Below are 23,707 nucleotides of genomic sequence, written 5' to 3' on the forward strand. Positions count from 1 at the left end.
GGTTTCGCGAGAATGAGGTGTTCCTCGTTACGGCTCCCTTCGCCACAAAAACTACAAAACCCAGAATAAACCGCAAGTTCCTTTCGTCCAATAGGAACCCCCTATGTAGCGAGGCGCGGAGGCCGGCTCTCGCAACTCAAGATGGCGGACGAGAGTGAGACAGCAGTGAAGCCGCCGGCACCTCCGCTGCCGCAGATGATGGAAGGGAACGGAAACGGCCATGAGCACTGCAGCGATTGCGAGAACGAGGAGGACAACAGCTACAGCCGGGGGTAACGATATCCTCGGAGTCCAATTCCCGTCCAGTCTCCCACAACCTGGGTCTCTGGGGTGCGGGGAAGTCACCGGGAGCTTAGGGTAGCCCCACCCCCACATTTTTATTGGCGGAGACATTGGGATCCTGCCTGGCGATTGGTTGCTGTCTTTGTCATTTACCAGGGCGGGTGCTCAGTATATTAAGGGCCGGAGACATTCAATACTTTTATTATATAAAAGTTCTTCTGCGTAATGTTGTTCCACTCGTGTGCTTCACCCGCGTTCAGGGAAAAGAGCATGTTGGACTGTGGTTTCCGATGGCACAACACGAGTCAATCTAACTACAGTTCAAAGGGAACGTTACTTGGATGTGTGAACAACGTGATTAGCAATAAACGAATAATAAAACATTTTGCTGCAGCTCACCTTCAATGAGGAAATAAATCAGCTTGTACAAACCATAATTATGTTGTAAAATATCACTAACAGAATCTCAAAATACAGACTTACCTTATAAACCCGACATGTAATTACTGTATGATAATGTTTTGATGTATACAGTGCCCGTTGTTCCAGATAATCCATAAGTTTCCTGAACAGTGTGTAATTAGATCTTCCAGGATCTTCCCTCTATTAACTTTGTGAAATAGCCTCAAAGCTTCAAGAAATTGAGTGATGGTGCATCTTAGACAGGGATTGGAACTGGGTTTAATACTGTATCTCCTGTACTTCAGAGTCTTGACTACTAGTAACTGTTACTTGGGGAGAAGAAATTCATCAGGCATTTCAGTGTTGTTCTTTTCCTACATCAGTTTTCATTCTCCTGAGCCACACCCTATCCTTCTTCTTTCTTCGTTTTGTTACAGTAGCTGGTACTGAAGCTCTGTCCTTGTCTATATTTACAATTATGTTTGTTTTGTTTTGTTTTTACGTGTATGTTTTTGAACGTTAAGTTAGGAGAGACTTTTTTGGATGTATAACTTTGAGTCTGTGGAGGTCTGATTGTGTGTGGGGGGGGGAGGGGGTAGTCCCATTTTCATAGCCATCAAGTCATTTGCAATATTAGCAGAAGTCCTGTAGGTAAAGGTAGAAGGTTGAAATCTTTGAATAAAATTAAAATACACTGTCTTGGAGAGATGGAAAAGCAAATGATTAATTAAGTAGTTTATGATCTGCTTGTGATAAATCCTTAGGTTAAAAAAACTAGCTTTTATGTTCTTTGACCAGCCTTAAGAATTCACAGGAGAGATGCCTGGGTGGCTCAGAGGTTGGGCGTCTGCCTACGGCTCTGGTCATGATCCCGCGATCAAGGGATGGAGTCCCACATCGGGCTCCCTGCATGGAGCCTGTCTCTGCCTCTCTCTCTCTCTCTCTTTCTCTTTCTCTCTCTCTCTCTCTGTGTGTCTCATGAATAAATAAAATATTTTAAAGAAAATTCACAAGAAGAATGTAGAGGAAAAGGAAGTTTGTCAGATCTGGTTTTATGAGTGCTATAACTTGCAATAGATCTAATGTAACTAAAGCCTTGAAGTTTGAGATTGCCTTTTTTTTTTTTATTTTTTTTTATGATAGGCACACAGTGAGAGAGAGAGAGAGGCGGAGAAGCAGGCTCCATGCACCGGGAGCCTGACGTGGGATTCGATCCTGGGTCTCCAGGATCGCGCCCTGGGCCAAAGGCAGGCGCCAAACCGCTGCGCCACCCAGGGATCCCGAGTTTGAGATTGCTTTTAAAGAGGAAATAGGAAAAGGAAGAGGGGAAAGTGCACCCCTCCTGAGTAGAAATCCTAATCATAGATGAGAGAGTTGATGAATTCGAAAGTCATTTCAGAAGTGAAAGTATGGCTTTTTCTTTGCTCTGTGTGTAGTTGCTTTTATTTTTCTCTACTAAACTGTTGTCCTGACCAGCATCTGTAGCTTTTTAATTGGTTTTATATTCCCTATGATCTGTGAATCCTTTTGCAAAAAGTATTTGACAGAAAGTTCTGTGTTTTATTTATAGTACAACAAAATGATAACCTTAAGAAAAACTTTGGTGGTGTTTTGTTGTTGTTGTTGTACATGGTTATATGTGGTCTGGATGAACAAATTTATTAGCATCCCAAATCTAGCGATCTGGTAAATAAGTTTGGAGGTGGCAGGTGAAAAATAAAGGACCTAGCTTGGAGGACACGCTACTTTTGGCACTCGGAATCTGAGGTGGAGTCAATATTTCCCCACTAATTGTCAGAGGAAATGATTTGGGAAAGAGGCAGTGTAGCACGGAAAGAGCATGGATTTAGGGGTCATTCATACCTGAGTTCAAAGCCTGGTTCTGACACTTATCCTGTAACCTTGGGAAAGTTACTTAACGTCCAGTTATAGGGATTAAATGAGATAATGTCCAGAATATAGCCTGGCCCCTCCCTCCCCTTCTTCTTTCCAATCTTCCCTGTTCTTCCTTTCTCCAGCTTGTATTCTTATCACATACCTTGTTTTTTGTAGTTTTTATAATAGTGGTTAAATGTATCCAGTTCCTGCCTCACCTGACTATAAGGTGCCTGAGTAGAGGGACCATGTTTTTGAGATGCCTGGCACTTCATGGGCGTTAGTGATTACTTACTGGATGAACAAATGGCAAATGTTAAAACTCAGAGTTCAGTGTTAGTGGAGTTTCTTCTCATGGAGGGGAAGAGTGTCAGATTTGTCTTACACATTTTGCTTCCCCACGTCAGCCTCATTGTGAGCCTTTCTGCAGTTTTCTGTGAAATACATACAGAAACCAGGGATCCTCCCAATTTGTCCTGGAAGTTTTCCCCTGTGTTTTTGGCTTCTTGAAATTTTTCTTGTCTTATTATTATTTAAAATGTTTTCAAAAGTGATGTAAAAAAAAAAAAGTGATGTAAGAATTGAAGGGGAGCACCTGCTTTTTATGCTGATGAGTCTAATATGCAATAAAAGTTAATGATAGTTCAAGCCAACCTGTATTCCCTTTAAGGCCTTCCTTTCAGGATGGGCTCACAGTACTTTACACTAATGAAATGAGCTACATCCGTACACTGGAATAATAGGAAATACAGTTGTGGTAGTTCCTTGTGTCCCTTTGTATATAAGGTTAGTCCTTGACTTTTTGCATCATGTGTTTCTTCCATAATTAAATAAACATTTGATGTTTATTTATATTCCTATAAATATACATTTAAATACACATATATGTGCACATGCATACATGCAATGTATGTATATATTTTATTTTATGTGTTTTATATATATGTATCTTTACAGTTTCTCTATATACTATTTTTTTAATCCACTTAACGAAAACAGGCATTTTTCCCCCAGTTGCTTGCCTGACATAAGTTATCCTGAGCAACTGAGAGTAGAGTCAGACTAAGATAATCTTTTTTCTTTTTAACGATTTAATTTATTTGAGAGAATGTGCACAAGTGGGTGCATGCATGAATTAAGAGAGAAGCAGAGAAAAAATCTCAAGCAGACTCCCTGCTGAATTCAGAGCTCCCTGGACCTGAGCTGAAATTCAGAATCAGATGCTCAATCTACTGAGCCACCTAGGTGCCCTCAGACTAAGACTATCTTATCTTAATAGTGTAGCCCCCTGCAGTTCATCATTCATCTAAAGCTTTAATTTGCTTGTTTGTTTTTAGTGAAAGGCTTTCCAAGAATTGTTGCTAAGGAATAAACATTTTTAGCTGGCAGTAGATTTTAGTTTTGGGTTAGCAAACAAGTAAAGTTTATTTGGATGATTGGAACAGGAAAAGACTTTTATATTGTTTTGTTCCTAAGATTGATTGATTGAGTCATTCATTCATTCATTCATTCATTTAAAAAACTTATTTACTTGAGAGAGAGCCAGCTAGGGGAGGAACAGAGGGAAAGGCGGACTCCCCACTGGGGAGGAGGCCTGATATGGGGCCTCATCCCTGAGGGGATCATGACCTGAGCAGAGGGCAGATGCCCAACCAACTGAACCACCCAGGCACCCCTAGGATTCTTTAGGATTCTTTTAGAATTTATTTTGCAATGTCATGGATACTGCTGAGATGCTGCTAAGCCATCCCTTTGATATGAATGTCGAATGTCGGTTTCCTATCCTGGTTTCTTACTCTATGGGGACAGGTTAAGATGAGTTCTTGTAAGTTTTTCTCACTAGTCCTGAGCTGTTACCTCTTATGAAGAAACTTAAGAGAAAAAAAGAGGCCTTTTTGAAAGGAAATTCCATAAAGCCAGCTTTACTTGGTTTTGTTTTATTCTTCCGATTCTCTGAGAGTGGTTCTTTCCATATTTATTTGGTGGCATATAGCTGCATCTAGCTCTTGGAAAGAAGAAATCTTTTTTGTGCCTTTTTCTTAATTTCTCCCTTCAGCTTTTGGTTTTTCAAAACTAGATCAAAGCAGAAATGAAAAGAGAAACCTCATCACTGATATCAAATAAGTGTTCTAATTTTATTTCCCAATTAAGTGGCAATTAAAAAAGAAACTAATCAAGAGCTGCTTCAAAGAGAAGAGACTGGAAAGCAGAAGAAATGAAAAGCAAATGAGAGCCTATTTCAGGGAGACTGCTGCTCATGGCACACCAGTTTTGCTGATTTTTCACATTGTTTAACTAATGTGCTCACTCTAAAATTTCCCAGCTTTACTAAGTCTGCAGTTAACCCTTTGCCTTCAGAGTCCATAGATTTGGGGACCGTAGATTGAGTAACTTTAGGAGGAGCTTTTTCAGCTCTTCTCTGTAACCTTGTCTAAAATCTCTGCCCTGCAAGCCTTTCTTCTGATTCCTCAAGGAAAGTGCTCTTGCAGTTATTGCATTTAAGACACACAAAAGAGCAACAAAACCTAAACTAAAATTCTTCAATAGGATCAGTACTTGCTTAGTAATGTTTTCTACTTCTGCTAACTTTGAGAGACAGCTGAAAAGGTTTCACCATTGTGGTATTTGATAAATGTTCTCTGTTGTTATTACTACGTTCTGGCCACTGTGCTAAGCCCTTTCCATGGATTATCTCCTAGACTTCACTTACAAAGACTGAATTAGCTTTCATAGTGAGGCTTGGGATTTGCGTCTCTACCTCTTCCTTTGACATCGTGGAGGTTCTATTGCTGGACTTGCTGGATTTCTTTTCCTAATGCCTTGAGTTCCGCCTCCTGACTGCAGCAATGTGAGTCGTGTCTTTGGATCCATTCAGTAACCCATGGACTTTCCCAGACTAGGGAGTCAGTTGGTGATGGAGATGGCTGACCCCTTTAAACTTTTCTTAATGGACAAGTATCTTTTCCTGACGTCATTCTAGTGTGTGAAATTTCTGTCAGCAGTGAGTCATTGCTCAGAAAATTACTGAAAATGGTCTCTAAACAGCATTTGATTTGACCTTGGAGTTGCAGGTTATGGGGTGGCTCACCAAAGCAACCCAGAGGATGTGGAATTTACATTTCTGTCTCAGTCCCATTCTAAACAGTTTAGTATGGGCCCTGGGTGGCTCAGCGGTTTAGCACTTGCCTTTGGCTCAGGGTGTGATCCTGGGGTCCCGGGATCGAGTCCCATGTTGGACTCCTTGCATGGAGCCTGCTTCTCCCTCTACCTGTGTCTCTGCGCCTCTCTCTCTTTCTCTCTCTCTCTCTCTCATGAATAAATAAATAAAATCTTTAAAAAAATAAAGAGTTTAGTATATCACAGCTTTTGTGACCCCTAAAAAAAAAACAGTTATCTTCCATGACAAGAGCTGACTTGTTCACCTTCAAAATTCCTGTCCCAGGAAAGGCAGGGGATGTCAGTAAAAGCAATTTTTGTAATCCCTTCCCACAACCTGCTGTTCTTTTCACAGGCCTCTCTGGGTACCTTGATGGCAGTACTAAAGTGTTTTTATTTTTCCCATCATCTATGATTTACACAGTTTTTTCTTTCACTAATGGGTGGGACTACAGATTTTGGAGTATGACTGTAAGTGAGCCTGCAGTCATAGCAGTACAGAGGATAGACATTTGAGACTGAGTCATACTATGTGCTTTGCACCCAGGTACCCTTGTATGCCACTGCACTCACCTCCTTGGGCCTTCTGAGTACCGATAGGATTTTTTTTTTTTTTTTAGATTTTATTTATTTATTCATGAGAGACAGAGAAAGAGAGAGAGAGAGGCAGAGACACAGGCAGAGGGAAAAGCAGGCTCCACGCAGGAAGCCCGATGTGGGACTTGATCCCAGGACTCCAGGATCACACCCTTAGCTGAAGGAAGGCTCTAAACTGCTGAGCCAGGGATCCCCCCAATAGGATTATTGGTGAACATATCACACCTTGTAAGTAAACAGATTTGCAGAAAGATTTCCTGATATCCAAAAGTAGAATCAAAAGATATCAGAACCTAGGCTTTAATAGGTTTCTCTGAAAATGTTGAATTTTAGCCCAAAGAATTCCAGTTTTTAGGGGTAGAAAATAAGTGACCAAAAAGCTATGAATTTTATTTTCTGGACTTTTTTTTTCTTTGATCCCATAATCAAAACTAACCCTGTTGTCTGTATTTAAGATGTTGGAACCATTTTAAATAGTTTTAGTGGAGCTTTTTTGTTATAACTTTATAGAAATAGGACAGGTCCTAACGAGGGAGAAGATGACAAATAAGAAAATTGATAATTTAATAAGAAAGTTGATTATTTAAAATCTCAACCAGTGGTTCGTTCAAAAGAGCACAGCATCTCCACACTTTCATAGACTGTTAACATACCTGTCCTATGGAAACATTATTGGAGATGATTTGCTGACCCCCTTTCGGGCTCTAGCTTTCCAGGATTTTATTTTAGTCTATTATGTTCAAAAGTGTCAGTCAAGCACGTTATCTGTTGAACTCTTAACTGTGCACTCGGTGCAACTGGAGGTGTTATAGGAAACAGCTGTATCAGATGTCCCTATGCTAGGAAATTTTTAATCTTACTGGGAAGGTAGGAAACAACACATTATATGTGAAGTATTAAATCTTTTGGGAGATCATAATCTTAGCCAGATACCATTGAGAGCTAGTGTAGTCAGAGGAGGCCTTCTGGATAAAGCATTGCTCACTCTCCTCCTGGCCTTTATTTATTTACTTACTTATTTCCTCCTTGCTTTTAATATGTGCTCCTCTGATATACAGAAATTTGTTTTAAGGCCCTGTGTGATGAAACAGTGTTCTTTTGACTTTGGAGGAGTCTCAGATAAATTCCCATGGAAACAAGACTATAGTGTTTGGGAAGGAATGGCCCAAGTCTTTAGAAATTGATGGATTGTCCCTGGGTACCAGTTGGTTAGTTGGTGACCAGTTTGTCTCACGTGTCGGGGCCTTGGTTTCCTCTTCTGTAAACAGCAAGTTAAGCTGGGTGGCCCTGAGATTCTTTTCAGCAAGCTGCTGGCTGAGCTTGCACTCCCCCACAGAACAGCTTTCTGTTCCCCAACCACGCACCCTTGAGTGGATTTTGTTACCCAGTAGGATAGAGAGGAGGCCTGTGTTATGGACCCTTACTGCTTGTCATGTTATCTGGAAGTTCTGTGCTCATGCTGCTCATCTGTCAGCGTGCCCTTCTCCCGCCCACTTCCACATCCTGGCATTGCATTCTGTTTCTAGAAATCAGCACTGAGGCTTATTTTCTATCTCCTCCCCCAAGCCTTGATTTATACCACAGCATCCATGGGATTTCTAGTTTGAACTTAGAACATCTTGGCCTTCATTAAAAAATGACATTTCTTGGGACTCCTGGCTGATTCAGTCAATAGAGCATGAGACTGTTGATCTTGGGGATAGGAGTTCAAGTCCCATGTTAAGCATAGAGCCTACTGAAATTTAAAAAAAAAAAAATTTTTTTAAGACTTAGAGAGCACGCACAAGTAGGCAGAGCAGCATGGAGAGAAAGAAGCAGGCCCTCTGCTGAGCAGAGAGCCCCATGCGGGGCTGAATCCCAGGACCCTGGGATCATGACCTGAGCCAAAGGCAGAAGGCAGATGCTTAACTTAGAGCCAACCAGGCACTCCTCCCTCCCCAGTTTTTTAAAGACATTTTTTTAATCGCTTGTCTTCCCTGTTCCTGGCTCTGTCATTCTGCTAATTTGTCCCATATTCACTAGGTTGGTCATTAATGACTTGAGCTTATCAGCTTTAAAGTGTAAACTTCAAAATTTTTATGTTAACTTTCATGTCTTTTTCCATTGTAAGGAGCCTCCTTCTCCCCAGGAAGGCAGATTTCACTGATTCTTTGCTCATTTTTTTGGAACCAAACGAACCAAAGTCAGACTTTGATTTTCTGTATTCCATGATTCTGGCCCATCTCTTTGGAGTGTGTTAAGGTGACTGGAAGGCTTAGAGCACTCTGAGATTGCTGTTTCAATTTGCAGAATCACTATACATCCTGAGATACCCACCTGCTGGGTGTGGACTTCAGGTCCCTTTAAAAATTATGCTGAATTCTTAGAGAAGGACTAGCCTGCTTCAGTGGATTGCCTGGTTTGGTTCTCCGCAAATCCAAATGGAAGCTGTTCTCTGAAATGGTGTTGGCTTCCTAGGAGGCTTCTTGAAGACTTACTCTCAAGGCCTCTGAGCTTGGTCTCTTTTGAGTAATTAGTATTACTATAATCACCTTGAAAACTAAACCCTAGGGACGCCTGGGTGGCTCAATGGTTGAGTGCCTGCATTCGGCCCAGGGCATGATTCTGGAGTCCCAGGATCAAGTCCCACATCAGGTTCCGTGTATGGAGCCCGCTTCTCTCTCTACCTATGTCTCTGCCTCTCTCTGTGTGTCTCTCATGAATAAATGAATAAAATCTTAAAAAAAAAGAAAAAGAAAACTAAACCCTAGTGAACTCTTTGGAAATCTCTTCTCTGAGTCAGTTGTCCTTTCTGGGTTGTTGACTGTGAGACATGGTGAGCTCATAATGTGTTCTCGTGGCTGTAGCTCAGTACCTAGCAGCTCTGTGAAAATGACTCTTCTTTCTTTTCACTTTCCTTTGTTCTTCATCTGTCTCTATATTTGCTGTACAAGTTGAAACAGGATTGTTGCTCAGTAGCTATGTATACAAATTTAGGACAGTACAAGGAAAATTAAATTCACTCTCTGCATTTAGTTTGGGTCTTGGAGTTTGTCAGGCATGTATATTGATCATGCATAATAAAACAGAACAAGAGTTCAATCTAAAGATCCTTCCACAGAAACAGGTTCATGAGGTGATGGCTGCACAGAAGTGTCTCTACTGAATAGCAGAGCAAGGGCAGGAAGGTGATTTCTTAGTGATTTACTTGGAAAGATTTCTGAAGTTGGAGAAAGTAATTTCTTCTGTTTTCCTTATGTGAAAATGTGTTTAGTAAATATCCAAAAGGTTAACACACAGCAATTCTTTGCCTTGACCTTTTTTATCCATAAAATTATTTTAAAAATATGTATTTTTATGGTAACTCATATACAGGGACCAGGTAACTCATTCCATAAGCTGAAATGAACGAGGACTTATAAATTGTATCAGTGGCAGGACACCGCTTTGTTTCCTAACATCAACTGGTTTTTCAATTTTATAATGTTCCATATAATCTTGAGACTAAAGTGAGAATATGTCTGGAATTTTAAAATCACGTAGAATTGTTATAGGCTGCAAATAGGCCTGTAGATGATAACAACATTGAATTACTAAGTGGAAAGAATTTTCTTTAGGCCATAAATTACTTCCTGTTTCCTGTTCTTTGCCATGGCCTTGATGGTTTTGCAGAGAGCATCTGGTTTTAGTAGTTCACCTTATTCCTCCTCAATGTTATTGGTCTTCCTTTCATAGTATGCCTTCTGTATCCCATTAAGATAATACCTAAGAGTTGCACTTGTGTCCAGACTTCATGACACTTGGACTAAAGTGACCTTCAGCCTTTTTTTTTTTTAAGATTTAATTTATTTATTCATGAGAGACACTGAGAGAGAAAGACAGAGACATAGAGGGAGAAGCAGGCTCTATCCAGGGAGCCCGATGCGGGATTCAGTCCCGGGAGTCAGTCCCTGAGCCAAAAGCAGACGCTCAACCACTGAGCCACCCAGGCGTCCCATGACCTCCAGCCTTTCCTGGATCTCCCTGACTTCATAGTCTCCCTGCAGCAGGGACCTTTGAGAGGCGTGGCAGATGGGTGCTGGCAGGTAAACCAGAGTGGGGTGAGGGGAAGAGTGAATGACCTAGTAGGAACTGAGGGTTATGGGCCTGGGGAAAAGTTGGGCTCAGTACCTTCTAGGTTAAGAGGCTGCTCTCACTGTAGGCTTTCTAGCATGGGAGGGACAAACTTTCTAGCATGGAAAGCCTTTCCACAGAGCTACGTCCCACAGCTGACTAGAGTTGACAATGATGCAGAAAGTTGGTGAAGTCAGGGAGATTCAGCACAGGCTGGAAGTAACTTTAGTCCAAGCGTAAGGTCATGAAGTCTGAACGCCAGCGCTCCTCCCAGGAGTAGGACTAGGTACATCTCCCACAGGAAATGGCAGCTCATGCTGCAGATTGCCTTTTCCCTACACAGTACCACTTGCTATGAGAAGACAATTAATATTCATAATCACCCCAAGGCATTTTAATACCAAGAGGACTTTCTGAATTATAAAATAAAGCGTAAATGGAATTTATCATAATAGTATGGAAAATGTATTTTATACTATTTTAATTCTTTGAAAATTGGTTATCTAGAGTATACAGCTAAAACCCTGACTTATGGGCACCTGGCTGGCTCAGTGGTTGAGCGTCTGCCTTTGGTTCAGGTCATGATCCTGGGGTCCTGGGATTAAGTCCCGCATCAGGCTCCCTGCAGGGAGCCTGCTTCTCTCTCTGCCTCTGTGTGTCTCTTGTGAATAAATAAATAAAATCTTTAAAAATAAAACCCTACACTTAGCTGATCCTGCAGATTAGAGTTCACTGTATTCTCAGGTGGAACTACTAATTTTGAATTTTTTTTTGAACTGCCTTTTTCCTCCTTCCTTCCTTCTTTCCTCCCTCCCTTTGCAGTACTGCCTTGAGCTTTAGATCCAGCTGGGGAATCTCAATAAACCTTATGCACTGAGAGGATGGGAGTGGTGGCAAAAAAGGGTTTCCAAAAAGACTACTTTGGGCTGTCATCGTTTTAAATTCAGGGCTCTGAGGAAGCGTTGGTGGTATGAATGCCCTGTTAACAATAACCATTTGCCTTTGCCTCTTGCAATCTGAAGGAAATAAACATAAAATAAAAGCAAGAACTTAAAAGGTCCTTCCAAACAAGATACTTCTTGCACAGCCCCCCCCACACACACCTCCCAGAACTGGTGGGAGTGAGGAGAGTTGCATTTGCTGGTGTCCTCCAAATGCCCCTCTGGGACCTGGATTCTCTAGTCAGCTTCTGAAGCCAGCAGGCCTGATTAAGGAAGGTCTGGCTCCCCAGAAAGCTCTTTGTCTGTAGCTCCAAACAGATGATTTTTTAAAAGCCCTGCATCAGTCTTTATTTTGTCTTACAGTGGTTTGAGTCCAGCCAATGACACTGGAGCCAAAAAGAAGAAAAAGAAACAAAAAAAGAAGAAAGAGAAAGGCAATGAGACAGATTCAGCCCAGGATCAGCCTGTGAAGGTAACAAGGACGCTCTGTTTTCTTGTGACCGAGAGTCGCTTTTTCAGATGAGAGAGTTTGGGGGTCAATGTATAGGAACAATTCAGATTGACAGTCTCCACTGGTATTGCTTCAAGATGGAGGAGTTGGATCCCTCTGCTGCCCTCTGCTGCCCTAGACCTAGGTGATGAAACTGCTCCTGGTACCTTAAGAGACACAGCAGGTTAGACGCTGTCTCCCGAGCATGTTGCCCCCTCAGTATGTCCAGGTACAGAACTGCATGTGCTGCTGTGCTAGGTGCTGGAGAGAATTCTGTCAGAACAGCCCCTGCTGCCTAGAGCAGTGGTTCTCAGACCTCTGTCTTAAGTCCTCAGCACTGGGAGAAGAAAGGGCCTGTTCTTTTTTAAGGCCAATCTTTATGTATTGCGAGCATTCCCTTATTGCTATAGTCATTGTAATGGAAGCTGTGAGTCCCACAAGGTCCATTTCTGAGGTCCACCATTGAGAACCACTGGCCTAGACCGTACAACTAAGACTGACACATGACCTGAAACCCAAAAGTACGGGCAGGGATTGGCTTATTTCATAAATAAAAATTATAAAAGAAAACCTTTTATTTCAGGTTAAGTGTTGCCCCCTTCAGAGTTGTCTCCAGGAGAAGCTTAAACATCGAATCCCTCTCTTAGAAGCTTCACAAGAGATCCAGTCTCACCCCAGTATACCCTCACCTTTTTTTATGCCGCAAATACCGTGCTTCAACTTGAATCTCCTACCTTGTTGAGAAATGGCTTCAAGTAATTTTTTTTTACTGTTCTCAGTATTAAATCCACTATGGAAAAAAATCTCCAAACCACCATTGTTGACCACCAGGCACTTCATTTAAATTAACCCCAAACCTTCAACATCCGTACTTGGGAGGTGGTGGCAGGGGGTCTTCCTCATTTTAAAGCTGCAAGCAATAGGATGCCTATCTGGCTCAGGTGGTAGAGATCAACTCTTGATCTAGCAGTTGTGAGTTCAAGTCCCATGTTGAGCATAGGGCCTACTTTAAAAAAAAAAAAAAAAAATTAAGGATGAGAGCAATGGCTCAGTCAGGTCTTTGGGCCAAGGATTCTAGCCCAAGCCTGTGCTTTAGCTTTAGAAACTTTTGTTTCATTGTTTGTCTGGAGGTGGGTGTTTGGAGACTGAAGGGGGATTTGAGCTCCAGCATGTATCAAAATGATTCACTTTGAAATTAGAAACATTTAACAAAATACCATTTACATAACCTCCTTTTCCCTCTTTGTGAGAGGGGTGCAGTTCATTGTCAAGAATTTAGGAAAGACCTGGTGCCTGAGTGACTCAGTGGTTGAGCGTCTGCCTTTGGTTCAGGTTGTGGTCCTGGAGTCCCAGGATTGAGTCCCACATCAGGCTCCCAGTAGGGAGCCTGCTTTTCCTGCCTCTCTCTCTCATGAGTAAATAAATAAAATCTTAAAAAAAAAAAAGGAATTTATGAAAAACGTTAACAAGAGGAAGAAAATGGAAAGCACTTGTCCTACCTCCCAAGAATAAGCAGTATAAGCATTTAGTTTATGTTCTCCCTGTCCTCAATATAAATGGGGGAGAAAAGTAGCATATTAAAAATACCAGAAGAAATTCTGAGTATTTTTATATAATCGTAAGCCTGACGTAAGACCCAGAAGCCATAAAAGCCAAAAAGCTTTTCTTTTTAAAAGAAAAATTGACAAATTTAAATCCTCTCTGTAAAAGTTAAAAAGATAAATAGACTGGGAAAACATCTGTAATATATCAGTCAGTCAATTTAAAATAATGAAATGAGTGGGCAGTTTACAAAATTAAAAATGCACATTGACACAGTGTATGAAAAGATAGTTAAATTGACAAATTAAAATTAATATTTTTTTCCTCGTTGGTTGGAAACTTTAAGATTTGGGAAATCTAACGATGAGGATCAAGAGAAACACGTGCTCACTGGGTTATTAGTTGATACTAGTTAAATGAACACACTGTTCCTTGGGTTATTGATTGATACTCTCTTTTTAGAGAACAAGTTGACGATATATATTACAATTTCTTTTTTTTTTTTAAGATTTTATTTATTTATTCGTGAGAGGCAGAGGGAGAAGCAGAGACACAGGCAGAGAGGGAGAATCAGGCTCCATGCAGGGAACCTAATATGGAACTGGATCCCAGGACTCCAGGATCACGCCCTGAGCTGAAGGCAGATGCTTAATCGCTGAGCCACCCAGGCGTCCGTATATTACAATTTCAATGTGCATATCCTTTGACCCAGAAAGTCTCTTTCATAGACTTTATCCTACAGAAATATATATTCCAGTGAGCAAAAATAGATGTACAAGAAACTTCATTACGGCATTGTTTGTAAAGCTGAAGAACAAAACCACGAAAATGCCCATCGGCGGGGGACTTGCTAAATATATTGTGGTCCATCCACAAAGTGGACTCAGTTCAAATGAGCAGATCTGTGTGTCCACATGGAGAGGTCTCTAGGACCGTATTTAAAGAACAGCATATAGAATAATACCATATGACCCAATTCTAGTTTTTGAAAATTGTGCGTGTGTGTGTTTGGAGCTTGCATGCAAAAAAGTCTGAAATTATATTTGCCTCTTCTCACCCTACCTCCTAAATTCAGACTTTTGGTGATAAGGATTATATTTCAGGGGTGGGATTGTTGGGTTTTTACTTTCTATATGTATTATACATTTCTGCATTGTTTGAAATTTTACACTGAGCATGTATTCCTTTTGCCCTCAAACATGAGACTAAGAAGGAGAAACCCTGTAGGAAGCACCCACCCTTCAAAAAACCATCACCAACCACTCTTTGGTTGTCAGATGACATCTGACCTCTGGGGTTAGGATCATACCCCTTCCTTGAGTTGCACCCCTTAACTCTTGCACTTGTGATTAATCAAAAGTGTTTGTTAACATAATGGGCCTTTTCTCTCCCCAACTTTGTCTCATCCAGATGAACTCTTTGCCAGCGGAGAGGATCCAGGAAATACAGAAGGCCATTGAACTATTCTCAGTGGGCCAGGGTCCTGCCAAAACCATGGAGGAGGCTAGCAAGCGAAGCTACCAGTTCTGGGACACGCAGCCTGTCCCCAAACTGGGTATGTATGTGCTTTCTTCCCTGGGCGAAGGGGAGGGATGTGTCTTAGCTTTGGGTGCCACACTGAATTAGTGAGGGAAGGATGGTAGGGTTTTGGAGTTCCTTGGTGGCTATTTTTAGAGGGCAGTCTTTAAAGTGCAGTATAGAAAACACTAATGTTCAGGGACCTTACCATGTCACAGGAGTACATATTGAGAACAAGTACTGATTCCTTCCAGTCCATCATCATCTACTCTAAATCTACAAAGAAAAACCATACCTTGGCACACGCTGAGTAGGGTTGTGTGCCCAGGGGTCTGTGTTCCCACAAAAATTTTATTTCATTTTCTTTTTAAAGATTTTATTTATTCATGAGAGACACAGAGAGAAAGAGAGAGTCAGAGACACAGGCAGAGGGAGAAGCAGGCTCCACACAGAGAGCCCAATGTGGGACTCGATCTCAGGACCCCAGGACCACACCCTGGGCCAAAGGCAGGTGCCAAATCGCTAAGCCACCCAGGGATTCCTCCCACAAAGATTTTATAGAGAGACCATCTCATTTATGGGGCAGATGTCTGATCCTGGGGTGGGCTGTCCTCCAGCCCCTTCCCTTTGTCCCTCAGCCAGTACACACTTACCAACTGCACATAACTTGACATTTTGCTCAAGAGTGATGGCTCAGCCCCCGGGATGCCCTCTGCAGGTCTGGTTGACACCCTTTAGAAAAGCTATATTGAGCTCTTAAAGGGGTAGGACAGGCAGAAAAGCTAAAAGGATTCTGGAGAGACGACATAACAGAGTTAGAGATGCCTGCTGAGGCTGAGCCACAGCTAATATTGATGACTAACTTCAGATGTCGCTGTTGACAAAAAATTTCCAGAGTGGTTGCACCATGATTCTGGGCCTATTGATGGCCCAATTCCTATTTTCTCTATGACCGAGAAAGTGTGTTGAGAAAACATGAGACACCAAATGTAAGCGGCCTTCAGGTTGTGCATGTGATTGGTCTCTTCCAGAATCCTTGGTGGGAAGGGGGGGCGGGGTGAGGGCAGGGCAGAACCAGTGACTCGAGAGGGGAGAGGGGCTGCTGTACCCACAGAGGTGGTCTATTCCAGGGGTGGGGAGTATGCAATACAAGGCAGTGCTACTCAAAGTGTGGTCCTTGGACCAGCAGGGTGGGCATTGCCCTAAGAACTTGTAAATGTGCGGACTCTCAGGCCCTACCTCGGGTCTATGGAATCAGAACCTATAGGGGATTTGTGTCCACTCTGCAAGTTTCAGAAACTGCTGTAGAGCAGATGCAGTTCTCGAACAGTTCAGTCACAATCCAGACAAACTGAGATATGCCCCCCCGGGGTGGAAAGCAAAGCACTGCCTGGATGGTAAGGAGTGGTGAATCGGTGGCAAGCACTCCTCCAGAACCCTGTCCTGACCCATCCGCCTTGTCTGTCAGGCAGCCCAGGTCAGCCAGGTCCCAGGCCCACTGGCTAAGCTCTCCAGCAAGGCTTTGGGTCGTAGTAATGCGGTTAGTAAGGCATTACCAGGACCGGGTCCTGGTGACAACTCCCCGCCAAGAAGTAGGAAGAATTCCACCTTTGAGTGAAATGCACAATGAGGCGTTTTGTGGTGGCTGCCGGGCATTTTGGCCCAGTTTTCAGATGGGGCTTTGGAGTTTTTTGGTCTGATTTTATTTTTCATTAAGAATTTGCAAATGGTTAACTTAGCTCCATTCTTCATAGACCTGGAACCTGCTGAAGAGATGAATTGGGGTCCATGGACTTCTGTTCCTCATTAGTCCAGTTACTATTCTATGTTGTCTGCCTCCATTTCTCCACCTGTAAATGGAGAGAGTACTCCAGGTTCGTTGTCAGAAAGTTCGTGAGAAAGCCGCCTAGTTGCCACAGGAGTCCTGACGTCCTGAGGAAGGTGGAACCAGTTCAGCTGTATTTCTTCTGGATGTGCCTCCTGGGCCATATGTGGTGTGGGGCTCTGGGGAAGCGCCGTTGCTCTGAGCGCCTGACCAGTCTCCCTTTCAGGTCCGTGGTCAGGCCCACAGGAAGGCTTCTGTTGTTTCCATGAGGCAGTGCACAGAGGGCACCACATCACAGGCTTCAGTTGGTCGGCGTGACTGAGGTGCCAGCCTCATTCTCCTCAGGGTAGTGTGACTTACAGCTTCTTGCCATGATTTTTCCCACTGGAACGGTGCCGGTGGCCCGGAAGCCTATCAGTTGTGCTGTTTACTCCCACCTTGTCAGGAGAGGTGTGATTAGGTTGTATTCCACTACAGAGACCTGGAATTTTTCAGAAGTTCATGATCCTAAATTCTCCATCAAAGGGCTTTCTGAATAGCAGTTGTTTTAGGCTGTGTGGCAATTCTGTGTCCCCAAATACACACACACACACACAGTTCCGTTCCCAAATAAACTTGTTTTTTCTAAAGGTTGTATTTATTTATTTGAGAGAGATAGTGAGAGAGAGCAGGAACGGGGAGAATAGGGAGAAGCAGGTTCCCTGCTGAGCAGGGAGCCCAATGTGGGGCTCAATCCCAGAATGCTGGAATCATGACCTGAGCCAAAGGCTGATGCTTAATTGACTATGCCACCCAGGCGACCCCCAAATAAACTTTGGATCCCCTTTTCAGATCATGTCATTCTACTTTTTCAAAGTCATCCATTTTCTACCATAGTAGAGGGCTACAGAATCCTTTCCCCCTCCATCTCCAATCTCCATGGATTGGAATCTCACCACCCTTAGATTCATTTGTACAAGTAACTACCCAGAGGAGAACTCAGCTTGTACGTGGTTTCTCCGAGCTGTGTGAGAGAAGCCTCCCCACTCTCAGCCTCTTCCTTGCCCTGTTCATAAGGTTTAAACTCTTCCAAATCTCACACTCTTTGCTTCTAAGTCCTTCACAGTTGCTGTGGTGCATGGTTTGGGATCTTTGATGTCGAAGGCAGAGAGAATTTCAGGGAGAGAGTGTACAGAAAGAAAACCCTCTGAAAGTCCAGGATTTTCTTCTAAAGTTCCCAGCATCCTCAGTCAGTTACTGGGTTTGGGTGGCCTAGAGATCATTGGCTGTACTCCAATCATTCTCTGTGGCAACCTCCCACACCTACATAGCAAGAGGTGCTCAAAAGCCCTACAAAGGTGGAAGACTGGCCTGTCCCCACAGGTGGAAGCTGTGATGCTGGGTGCTGGCAGGAGGACAGTGCAGTAGCCCAGGGCCACTCCTCAGCTTCATTGGCACCCCAGACTGTAAACCTATTAAAAGTGGTGTTAGTTTTCTCATTGTTTTCTGGAACTCTTTTGTCAGCTATGTCTTGCAGAGGTCAGCCTTGAGATGACCTGTGACAGCTGTCTAGCAGGTCAGGGGCCCTCATCGTGCTTGGGGGACAGGTGTCTGCTCACCTGTCTGTTGAGTGCCCATGATGCTGAGGGCCTATGCCATCCCATTCACCAGCTCTGCCCCAGAACTACTGCACTCTGGGATTCCATGGATACATGGTAAAGGAGTGAATAGAAATGCTCATTGTATGCAGGGTCTAGTAAGGAGCATAACTGAAAAGATTTAGCCTTGAGGTTATTGTGCTACAGTGAGGAAGACTACCAGTATCTTGCCTGTGGAAATCATTTAGGAAAAAAGAAGGGCAGCCTGGGTGGCTCAGCGGTTTAGCGCTGCTATTGGCTCAGGTCATGGTCCTGGAGTCCCGGGATCGGGTCCCACGTCGGGCTCCCTGCATGGAGCCTGCTTCTCTCTCTGCCTGTGTCTCTCTGTCTCTCATGAATAAATAAATAAAATAAAATCTTTTTTAAAAAGGAGAAGCAGCAGCAGCTTCTGAAGTAAAAGGTATCTTGGAAAAGGTATAAATTCAGTACAGAGTAAGAAACCAACAAGCACCTTGATAAAACTAGCATAGAAATCCTTGGTACTTTCTAAGGGTCTAGCCCTCTTGGCTTTGTAGGCCCCCAAAATTTTACATGACAGTGAGCTGGAAGTAGATTGACTGAAATTAATTCACAAGGGCTAGTTTATGAATAAATCAAAAGACCAGTTTCTGAAGTAGGGGAGAGGGGTGTCTGGGTGGCTCAGTGATTGAGTGTCTGCCTTTGGCTCAGGTTGTGATCCCGGGTTCCTGGGACCAAATCCCACATGGGGCTTCCCGAGGGGAGCCTATTTCTCTCCGTCTCTCACAAATAAGTAAATAAAATCTTTTAAAAAAATAAAAAAAATAAACTAGGGGAGAAAAATATAACCTCTTTCCCAAGCAAACCTATTGGGGAGCTGGATGGTAAAAAGGAGGTAGCCATTTGCTTCTTTGCTATGTGTCTCCCTTGTTGCCTGCACTTTCCAGTTTGTGATGTTGGTAATGACTTATCTATTAAATACTTCGCCAGAAGATGGTACATCTTGTGGGGACAGGGACTTTGTCTTTTCCCTGCTGTTTCCTAGTGCACAGTGTCTGATACAGGTTGGTGCTGAGAGAGAGTGTTAGGTGGTCAGTCCTAATGGCATTGTCCTCAGTTCATGGCCTGAGGCAGCTACTTCCACTCCATCTGCCCCATGGATCCATTACTGGAAGGGTCTGTCGTTGCTTATTACACATTAGAATGACATATTTGGGCCAGGGGTCTGAAAATCAGTAAAAGCATAAATTTAATGCCTGGTGTGTACAGAGCCTGATGCTGGGAGCAAGCAGTGAACTGAGTGGGTTCCTTTCAAAGGTTCAGTTTGCAGGATATGCTAAACATTGCATTCTTCCAGATGTGAATATGAAGGAGCTCTGAACTGTAGAAACTGAGTAATTCTGAGGGCCAAAATTAAGTGGTCGATTTGCTCAAGTGTGTCACATGAGTCTGATTTGGCTGTGCATGGGTATCAGGGTTATATCATCTGAGCACCCCAAGTACTCTCCACATGCTCCACAGAAAAGGGGCATCTGTCCAGTGTGGGGATGTCAAATCAGTAGGTAACTTCCCGGCAGCATTGTGTGGCTTCCGTGATTCAGCCTAAAGACGCTTGTAGGACTCTGTAAACACCAAACAACCAAGTTGGCAGCAGTAGTTAAGTGGCCCACATTGCTGAAAGCCAAGACTGGCAGGGCCAAGATTGAGCCTGGCGCCTCAATGCCATCCTCTGGGTCAGCAGTGGGCGCAGTACATTGTTGTTGCTGTTGACACAAAAGCAGCCTTGTTGCAACTCCTTATAAATCTGTCCAGGTTGATGGGTCTGGTCCAGGACCATGACAGTCCTCTTTATACCAGCGGGGAGGCAGGATGCCAAATTAGTCAAGATAAATGTTTGCCATTTAGTAACCAAAGGGAGATTTAAAAGAATTTCAAAAAAAACCAACCACCTTGGATCTTAGTGATTGTTCTGAGGCTTTGCTAGGAGTTGGCTCTCAGCTGAGGACTAAGGGTAGCTGGAGAGATGGTCTGTAGTTGCCAAGCACAGAGTGTCCTTCAGACGGAGGGCTCTTAGGGACAGGAGGAATGTGCTGTGGTCAGTGTTTGGGCTGAGCCCCTTCCCGCCCCCTGAGATGGGGTGAGGCTCCTAGCTATGCTCTTCTTCCAGGAGAAGTGGTGAACACCCATGGTCCCGTGGAGCCTGACAAAGACAACATCCGCCGGGAGCCCTACACCCTGCCCCAGGGCTTCACCTGGGATGCCTTGGACCTGGGGGACCGTGGTGTGGTGAGTAGGCTGGCCAGGCTGCAGTGTGGATTGGATGCGACTTTCAATGAGCCCTGCCACCATATGAAGATAGCTACTACTCAGTCCTTCCTCTAGGACTCTCTTGAGAGCCAATCCAAGCAGATTGGAGCAGACACACCTGCCATCTCAGGCCCCCCTCCCCCCCCCATCTGTTGCCTCTGAGGCCTGCCTGATATGCCACATTTTCTCTTTAGGATTTTCTTTTTTAAGTAATCTCTACGCCCAATACGGAGCACAAACTCACAAACCCAAGAGTCATATGTTCCACCGATGGAGCCAGCCAGGTGCCCCCAAGATGCCACATTAACTAGCACTTGGCTTCTCAGGCAGGTTGATAGTTCCCCAAGGTGATATCTTTCTGCCATGCATGTGTTTTCCTCGTTCATCTATTCATTTGTTCTGTGTCTTAACAATGGAGTAGCCGGCTAGTTGGATGACATTCTTGCTCTGCCATCCTCGGTGGCTCGGTTTCCTGGTACAACTAGGGTACTCGTTCTGAAAGAGTCCCTGCCATGCCTGGATCGAAAGGATTTATGAGATGAAACATGGTTTGCCTTGTCCTTCTGGAAAGCGTAGAGCCCCAGGGAGTCGAGGTTGGGCCCTCCCTCACCCCTAGCCATGGCAGGGTGGCTCTGAGGCAGCCCCTTGTCTCTCTGCAGCTGAAAGAACTCTATGGCCTCCTGAATGAGAACTACGTGGAGGATGATGACAATATGTTCCGGTTTGACTACTCCCCGGACTTTCTGCTATGGTGAGCCATGAGGGCTTCCTGGTGGTGGCTTTGGGTGGGGCACAAGGCAAGGCTGCCACGGTGGGCCCACCTTCTCATCCCTGCTAAGAACCAGCCTTTGAATGGCAAATTAGGGTGTCCGTTTTGAGTACTCACATCTGAAGGAATCTCGTTTCCGGTGGAGCTGAGAATCGAAATCTTATTTAAGGCAAGTGAAGGAGACCCTTTGTAGCATCAGTACCCAGAAGAAGGGATGCTGTGTTATATGGTGACTTGGTGTGAGAAAGAAAGAAAAGACCTACTGAGATTTTGAAAGAAAAAAAAAAAAGTCATTTTCTATCCAGTTCCTGAGCACACTTGGTTATATGGTTACTTGCTCGGCTGAGTCAAGCAGCCTCTCAGTGCCATGTTGAGTATCCAGGAATGTAGAGACACAGCACTGAACTGGAGAGGGACTGCCTGAAAGGAAGACTGGGCAGGCAGAAAGAGGGGGTGAGGATACCCGGAGGGCAGGTGGAAACCAGAGCTCTGGGGGATCCATGATCACTTCACAACCAGGGGACCCATTGGATGCTGAGCCAGTGAGGCCGGTCCTCTGACTTCAGTTATCAAAGTGAGTGAGCACAAAGAAATGAGATCAGGTACAAAGTCCTCAGTATGACAGCCTTGGATTGGGTGGATAAGTAGGCCAGGTGGGCTAAGCAGCAGACAAGGCCTCTGGCTTGATCCCACTGGTGTCCAGGAGGGCTTGGTCCTCAAGAGAATTTAGCTACCTAGGGAAGTGAAACAGGAGGTGAGAACAGACTCAGCTGCAGAGTGCAGGCAGCCTGCCCAGCCCACTGGTCACCTGCAGCTGCGGCCTCTGTCTCTCCTCTAGGGCTCTCCGGCCACCTGGCTGGCTCCCCCAGTGGCACTGCGGGGTTCGAGTGGTCTCAAGTCGGAAACTGGTTGGGTTCATCAGTGCCATCCCAGCAAACATCCACATCTATGACACGTAAGCACCGGGAACTCCACCCCCACCTCCTCACCATCCTGCTTGGTCTGAGAGTGGGGGAAGAAAAGATACCCCATCTTCCACAAAAGAGGGTGAAGAGGAACTCAGGTGCTGGGAATAGAAGCTCATAACAGGAGCTGTCCCTTTTGCTCTGTGTTGTTGCTCGTTCTCTTGTTCATGATCTGTGCTGGATGAGGTCCACCATGAGGGCTGGGTGCTACCTGCACAGGGGCTCCGCGTTTGCACTTGAACCTGTCACATGGTGGTGCACTTGAGCAGCTTCAGAAATGGGCCTGAAGCCACTGTGACTCAACATCCAAACAGTCACAGGGCTTGTGAGCTCTGCTCTTTATTTTCCCTGGAAACACCAGAACCATCTGCCACAGTTCTCTGGGCTTTGTAGGCCTGGGATTCTTGTGGGAGTCAGAACCCTTAAAACTTCTGGATAGCCCTTGACTTACTTTGGGGTGCCTTGCCAGCTCAAGGTGGGACTCCTCTCCCTGCTATTGGGGCAGATCCTGGTGGTACCTTTAAATAAAGGAGTTTGCTTAAGTCCCACCTACCTTTGAAAGTGGGGTCTGGTTCAAAAGACTGGGTTCCTTGCCTGGTGCAGCAGAGCAGCGAGGAACAGGAGGAGTCCGAGTACTGGTTGCCAGGTGCAGGTGGCAGCAGAACGCATGCCTGAGCTGAAGCCCCCCCACCCATGGTTGCTCCAAGGTCCTGAAGGGGTTACCTTCCCCTTTAAAAGCCCGGTCACTGGGGTGTTTCCCTTTCTCTCCAGAGAGAAGAAGATGGTAGAGATCAACTTCCTGTGTGTCCACAAGAAGCTGCGCTCCAAGAGGGTGGCTCCAGTCCTGATCCGGGAGATAACCCGGCGAGTTCACCTGGAGGGCATTTTCCAAGCTGTTTACACTGCCGGGGTGGTATTACCAAAGCCTGTTGGCACCTGCAGGTAAAGATCTCTTGAGAGGCACTCAGGGTCCTGGTGTGCCTGCTTTGGCTGAAGGAGCTTGTGTCACTGAGTTGCAGCTCTGGCCTTCGGTTGGTGCATGCCTGAGAGTGTCTTGCTTCTCTCTGATAAGATGGCTGGTAGGTTCCCAGAGAAGCTGGGTAGGAGGTATGGAAATGAAGGGGGAGATCGTAGGAACAGACTGGAGAGCCAGTGCCCTGTCCAGAGAGGTTAGCCATTCTCCAGTCCTGCTAAATCCTGCCTTCTGGAAGCAGAAGGTAATTCTGCTGGGGTTTTATTGTAGTTTTTAAAGTCCAGCACAAAACTGGATTTTGATGGTAAAAGTTCAAGACTTTTAAGCAGTTGGCTCCATTTTGTTTTGAATATTATGTGGGCCAAAGAGCCCACATCT

General features: G+C 44.4%; 1 protein-coding gene across 4 annotated transcripts in view; it reads left to right on the forward strand.

Moving 5' to 3' along the window:
- NMT1 (N-myristoyltransferase 1) overlaps positions 1-23,707 on the forward strand; it is a 40,075-nt gene that overhangs the window by 6,233 nt on the left and 10,135 nt on the right. For 3 of the 4 annotated variants that reach the window (XM_077853586.1, XM_077853587.1, XM_077853588.1), the window contains 7 exons: positions 95-272; positions 11,709-11,817; positions 14,788-14,932; positions 20,483-20,601; positions 21,282-21,373; positions 22,230-22,346; positions 23,128-23,298. In XM_077853586.1, the coding sequence (XP_077709712.1) occupies positions 142-272; positions 11,709-11,817; positions 14,788-14,932; positions 20,483-20,601; positions 21,282-21,373; positions 22,230-22,346; positions 23,128-23,298 (884 nt within the window). In that variant the 5' untranslated portion in view covers positions 95-141. Of the gene's footprint in view, positions 1-49; positions 273-11,708; positions 11,818-14,787; positions 14,933-20,482; positions 20,602-21,281; positions 21,374-22,229; positions 22,347-23,127; positions 23,299-23,707 lie in introns of those variants that run through there. The other variant, XM_077853589.1, reaches the window with a different exon arrangement.

This window comes from Canis aureus, chromosome 16 (assembly GCF_053574225.1).
Source record: "Canis aureus isolate CA01 chromosome 16, VMU_Caureus_v.1.0, whole genome shotgun sequence".
In the NCBI taxonomy this organism is placed as follows: domain Eukaryota; kingdom Metazoa; phylum Chordata; class Mammalia; order Carnivora; family Canidae; genus Canis; species Canis aureus.